This window comes from Acanthisitta chloris, unplaced genomic scaffold, assembly GCF_000695815.1.
Source record: "Acanthisitta chloris isolate BGI_N310 unplaced genomic scaffold, ASM69581v1 scaffold38832, whole genome shotgun sequence".
In the NCBI taxonomy this organism is placed as follows: Eukaryota; Metazoa; Chordata; class Aves; order Passeriformes; family Acanthisittidae; genus Acanthisitta; species Acanthisitta chloris.
In genome coordinates this window covers 533-7,287 of record NW_008662853.1, presented here as the reverse complement: position 1 = coordinate 7,287, position 6,755 = coordinate 533, and the positions used below count along the sequence as shown (strand labels likewise).

The following is a 6,755-nucleotide window of genomic DNA, read 5'->3' as shown; positions in this document are numbered from 1 at the left end:
AGCAGGACAACTGAAGCAAGAATGCATGTAAAATAATCAGATTATGCCTGAAGTAAAAGGACACACTATGATGTGATGAACTGAGAATCTGGAATCCACTATGTAAAAACAGGGAATTGTTTTGATAAAAATAAATGTTTATATATAGAAGAGTATATGACACTGAACAGTATAACAAAGCAAACCCAAGCCAAATGATTTGATAAGTTCCCAACTCTAAGTAGCTATAGTTTGCGGTATGCCATGAGAGCACTGAATTTTATTTCAACAGACAAAGAGTTAAGATTTATTAAAAAACATATGATTTCTATGAACTGTAAAAAATACAGCAACACAATGAGAGTAAGTATGAATACACTGAGCTTCTTGTTAGTAACCATGTTTTACTATCCGTATTATTCTCATAAATAGCTTTTAGGCATTTATATACTTCATAGAGTTTTGGCTGCACGATAAGCTTTACAATATTTCTACGTGTATGCTTACAACACTCTCTGTGTCACCAGGTTCAAACCTGTGCCCCAATATTACTGCCAGAGAGCTCAGTGTCAGCAGCAGTCACCAGCAGCATTCTGTGCTCTTGATGCTGCTATGCCAGTGCTCCATCTGCCCCTTGTAACTCAGATCAGGATGCAATTGAAGAGAGTGCACAGAGAAATGTGTGTATTGTTAACGTGTTCCCATACCCTACCCACAGTTTAGTTATATCCTCCGGGGAAAACAGTTTTATCAATATCCAGTTAGTTAAAATAATGCTTCTACAAGCATTTATTGCTAACATCCAACTAGTCAACACAGCTACAGATGTTCACAAAACACACAAGCAAAGAAATGAAAGAAAACCCATATCTTATCTCTGTACGGTAAAGTTACAATCAAAAAGTGTTCTCCCCTTATTTAGTTCACTTGCTGTTTCTCTCCTAAAAAGACATATGTTTCTTACTTCTTTCAGCAGACTGTGTTAGGTTCTACAGCTATTCTTCCATTTCAGTAGTTCTATGTGATCTAGATGGGCTCAGTTTTTTCAGTCTGAACTCCTTCTTTCATAGACAGTTTCCTCTTTGCTAGAAAAAAGAATGTTTCTCTTTTGTAGACACCAAGCAGCTGATACACTGGGGATCATCTCCTCCACTGAAGTGGCTATGAAGCACTTCTGCTCTGGTTCTCCCTGCTCCCTTTGATGCCACTCTCAGCCTTGCCCACAACAAATGCATTTCACCAAACCTTACAAGTTTGAAACAGACAGTTTTGTACCTCAGCAACAATAAAAATGCAAAACATATATAGGTGATGTGCAGAAAATTAGAAACAGAAAAACTGACAACAAGGAAAATCATATCCGTGTTCCAGCAGAGCTACAAAAGGTGCCAGAAAAACAAAACTGATACTTGAAAAAACATTAGTATGTAAATGCATAGAATACCTGAAAAAACCTGTTTGAAACAAGTAGGTAGACTTCATACTCCTGTTAGGGAGAATTTTGCTTGGCCATTAAAGAGAAGTAGAAAAGAAAGTGTAGTTCGACACTTCTGCTCATTCAATTTGAATTGCAAGCAGAAAACAACTAATAAAGTATTTGCTTTGATGTTCATAAACTTCTCACACATTTTGTTTTTCTCAATCCAAACACATCCCTTTATAGTGAACTGGGATTATCCATTTGCAATCTGAGGGAAAACACTTAGGTAATAAAATAAGGGAAAAGTGTTAGGACAAAATTACTTCCCACAGCAGATCATTGTAATTTATTGAACTATGTATCCATTCCTGACTCTTTGATAAATCACACTGAGAAACTGTTCAGAAGAAAGGAAAATCAAATCACTTTTGGTTTTGGTTCTTTTCACTTATTCCAAGATTATACATTATTCAAGAAAAGCATGATTATTTTACATATTTCTAGATGTCTAGACTAGCGAACACTTGTTGCATCTAAAATTATGTTTGCTAACAGGTTTTGAGTGAAGATTTGTATGCCCAGAAAGTTTTACTAAAGCAGCTGTTTTGATCCGGTTTTGTCAATGGAAGTTAAAACACTTCAATTTTGCTTATATTGTTGTAAATTCAGAATCAATTAATCCGATAATAAGATTTCTGAAAATACATTTGACTTTAAAATCTATCTGTGGACTGGATTTAATGGATCAGCCGGCTGCTGCCTGCTGACAGCAGTACCTTTGATCTAGCCTTTAAACTCTGATCACAAATGAAAAGGGTATTCTGTTAATGTGAATTAATATTTTTAAGAAAGTGCAGCTGAAAACCATACTGAACTGTGGTGCTAATGACACCAGGCAATTAATATTTTAAGATCTGTGAATTCAGGCTGTATCAATAGTAAAAATGGGTTTGTTAAAGCACATTTTAAAATGCAATCTAGTTTCCTAGTGTTATGATGCCTTAGAAACATAATTTTTCCGGTGATTCAGATGTGTGCCATGCGAGCTGGTTCCATCTGCTTTTTCTAAAATCCAGCCATATAATCACTTTGCAGCTTTGCAGCTTTACCTTTCACCAGAGGTCTTTCCTGCGAACCCAGAAAAAGAACAAAACCCTCAACTTTATAGGTGACTTCTCTTTTGCCTTGGAGCTGCCTGGTTCATTACGGGGATGATAGATTTCATAAAGCAAAGAAGCTGTAAAAACCTTTATGGAAGCATTAAAATGATCTTGGGGTAATGCATTAATAAAGAAAAGTTCAGCTAATACGTGAAGCCGAAGACAGGTCTTTAATTGCATTTCAGTCCCTAACAGTGAAAGGACCAGTACCACCTGAGGAAGGCAGGGTGATTAGTTATCACTCATCAGACATAAATACCTTGCTTAACTGAATTTTTGTTGGCGTTTTATGCAAACTGGAAAATAGACAACACATTTTTTTTGTGTGCAATACTTGTCTCTTGAAATTAATAGTACACTTTTTTCATTTTTTTCGCCTTTATTCAGTGTATAAATTATTCTTTTATCCTTTCCAGTGTGTGTTTTATGTGCTTTCTCAATAGAAAGTTGAATTTGAGAGACATTTTCTCGAAACTGTACAAAAATGGACAATTGCAGCTAAGCTACATATAGTACTGTGTTTCTATCAGATCACACTGTAATAGATTCAGAGAAACTCAGTGGGAATACAAACCTGAAATAGCCTTTGTGGAATGTTTACAATGTTCCCTATATAAATGGGAGAAAAGAAAAGCTCTGTAAAATCCATGGTCTGCTCACTACATGCTGCTGTTCAAGGATTTCACTTCAAATACCCCTGCACTCAGTTCCAGAGGTGAAAGTCAATCTCTCTTTATCTCACCTAAATCAAACCTTCATTCATCACTCTACTGAAATTGAGCTACATGGATTTCAATGCATTAAGAGCCTTCTGTGGTCACTGAAAATGAGGCAGTTATTCTCCTTTATGAAAAGGAAGGCTAGCTAATTAATTAAGATGAAAGAAAGGTGTTATCTCCATCTAACTGCAGTCTTTATAGTTTAGTGGTGCATGGAGAGATTTGCACGTTGAGATCTGCATTTCTGAAATGAAAGATTAAGAAAATTTAAATGCCTAAGTAATTCCTTTGGCATACCACAAGTATCTAGAAAAATGCCTTGTTTTCTGCTTTCAGTATATTCCAATATATCGTTTCTGAGAACTGCAGGATGCAGAGCCTAGAGGACATGCTGCTCTTAGAAATCCCACTACTGTAGTACAGAGCAGATATTTCTGTTCTCCTTTACTATAGTACATACTATTCTCTGTTATGGAAGCAATATCTCTTTTTAATATGAATAAAGCTTTATGGACTAAAAATGTGATTCTCCATTACCTGGCACCTGTGCCGTAACTATTTAAACTGTCCAGAGAATCAGAGAATTGGCCCTGTCAGTAAAATTTGTAAAGACAGTTATCCCAGATGACCAGGAAACTAATTCAAAGAACTTAAATTCAGAAACAAAATAAACCAATGATTTAGACTTCAGCTGCAGCTTTTTTTTAATAACCTATGGCTGTCTCAGGCTGGAAAGTACAAGTTGCTTAGAAAGGACACTAAACAGCTCACAAGACAGAACCTGGGGAGAGAGCACAATTAACTAATGCTAACTGAGCACTCACTCTCCGTGAAGTTGGCACAGGATTCATTCGCCAAATAGATCTAGGGATTAATTTATTGATGCCATGGACTAGTCACCGCATATGCTCAGCTGGACACACCCATCACTGTACAGGTTCTCTATATAGAGGACCACAGTTCCCTATCACCTTTCTGAGCTGGCTTATCCAATGTCTTTAAATATCCTTTTTTGTGATCAGCTTTGAGTATATCAATGACAGTGTTTTAGTTCAATCTGGAGCATGCTTTGGAAGAGTGCTTTGGTTCACATGGTGTTGCTGTCTTGAAATGCATGTCCTAGGTTTGACTTAGATTAAATCAAACTGGCAGATGTGCTCCATAAGCAAGCCATGAGATCTCCAGCTGCTAACAGGCATCCAGTCTGCAGAACACAACTGCAGGTGCTCACTGTGTAACCACCAAAATGCTTACAGTTGGGATGCTCTATCCTCAGCACTAACAGTTTCACACTCTTAATTGGGCTTCACCACTTGCTAGAGCAGATGGAAAAAATTGTATTGAAATTCATACAGGCATTCAGTGTATTTGCAGTACAAATCAAAAGCCAAAGTAACAGAGAGAAAATCTTGTCCAAATGACTGCTTTCGTACCTATGACCAGGATAATTTTTGGTCGAGGTCTTGCAGGGTCAAATACATCATACTCCTCAATTAGCTCAGCGGTTTCAGAGAGGTCAGTGTCGCTTTCTATGGAAAACTGTTGGATTGGAGGGAGTCGGTCATACCGCCGGTACGGGAAGTTAGAATTATCAGGCATCACTGCAAAACAGTAAGATAAACTGGGAATTGTGAAAATACACAGAAATCTCAAAATCTGTTGTATACAAAGATTTAAATAAGTATACTACATAAGTGTCTCCTAATTTTACACTGTGTTTGCTGTTACTATATTAAATATTCCTTGCCTCTATTTAGCTGATGTAGTAAACTGCAACCACTCTGAGTCAGTTTTCTGTGGTGTTTCTTGACAAGCACATCGGCTTTTCTGTGAACATCTGCCCTTAGCACCAAGAGTTTGGCAGTGCCCTGTGAGGAGCACAGCTTTGTATCATGCAGATAACCTGTGCTATTAAGCAGGACTCTTTTGGTGATACATGTTGTACACAGTGACAGAGACAGTATTCTTGCTAATTGGTTTAATGAAATGCTGGATGGCAAGGAAGAATAGCTATGGCAACTGAAAGATGAGCTAATTACACTTTGTTAACATTACAAATGAAATAATTACAGGTGTTGGTATGACATCTGCTCAGATTTTATGAAATGCACCTTTTTCTAAGAGTTTATAATTTACGCTGTATTTAGTAAATTAGCATATAGCTCCAATATAAACTAGAAAAACCATGTTAGTGTTACCACACGGAAGTTGGTTTGTACGTCATCCATAAGAACCGACTCAAAACATAAGCCAAGTGCACTGAGTCAACTCTGCCCGTCTTCGTCGATGTTTTAGGTAGGATACAAGAAATCTCTCCACTAATGCCTTAAACATTTACACAGCAAACATCCATCATTTGGCTGCAAAGTGATCACAATTTCCTCTCCTGCCTAGCATCCGTTACGGGGGGAGAAAATGCCAAACAAATGCCAAAATGTAAGGAAACAGAATTCTGGAATTCTTTGCCTACAGAAAACCAGAATAAGGCATGATCTGCTACAGAAGTATGTATAAAATAATTCAGGAGTGGATGTAAGAGCACACACAGTACAAGAAATAGATTCATTTTATATTTAATACATTACCATTCCTGAAAAAAGACCTCCTGGATTGTCCTCCATTGAGTGGAGGCAGGGTCTTCTTTTCTGGGCTGACAAAAGTGTCCCATTTCACTTTTTCTGGCCCTCCAAGCTCTTTCACTTTCTGCAAACAGCTTTCCAAATATTCAATTGGGTCATCGGGTTTGTAACACATTAATCCATTCAACAGACTCTGCAATGTAAGACCAGAAATACACACCATGAAAGATGCCAGGAAAAAAACAAGCACCTTTACTTTGCCTTTTCCTTTACACAGAGAATCCCTATACTTCTTGTATATTCAGACTCTCCATTTCAAAAATCATACATTTTTGGTTTGCCGTGTCATAAAAATGACTCAGAACAGGAAGCTCTTGGCTATGTCTTTATATTTGTCGTTTCCACTGTAATAAACCCTGAAAATAGCAAAAAAATTTTCTAAATTTTCTTCCAACTACCACTGGCAAATATACCCAGAGCAATGGTAAATTAGACAGTCCCAAAAGTTACATATTCCTTTGCAGTCTTTGACATCACTACATTGTATCTTTTCCATAAAGACCAGTGCACCCCCAAGTATCTCATCCATATTCTTGTCAACACTTAGACAAGCAACAAAAAGATGGTTTTTAAAAATCATGAGAAATACTCAAATATCATCTTGATCAGTACTGGAAAAAAACCACCCTGCAGTCCCATAATCCATAGGTGCTCCCTGATTTAGTTGACCAGAAATTCCAAGCCATCAGAAAACCCTTGCCTACAGTATTAATTCTGCACCCATCATCCCCATGAGCATTGCGGGGAGCGTGGAAGGACTGCCAGGCCCTCCTCCGACGCGTGGTAATTGATTTTCCTTGACGAAGTGATACATAAGTCATCATCTCACCTCTCCACG

General features: G+C 37.5%; 1 protein-coding gene across 1 annotated transcript in view; it reads right to left on the bottom strand.

Annotated features, from left to right (window-relative positions):
• AK5 (adenylate kinase 5) overlaps positions 1–6,046 on the bottom strand; it is a gene marked incomplete at its 3' end in the record, with an annotated part of 41,735 nt that extends 35,689 nt beyond the window's left edge. Inside the window, exons 1-2 of the mRNA XM_009070747.1 lie at positions 5,864–6,046; positions 4,712–4,879 (exon numbers count right to left, since the gene is read on the bottom strand). Of these exons, the coding sequence (XP_009068995.1) occupies positions 4,712–4,879; positions 5,864–6,032 (337 nt within the window). The remainder of the gene's footprint in view (positions 1–4,711; positions 4,880–5,863) is intronic.
• Positions 6,047–6,755: the final 709 nt, after the last annotated feature.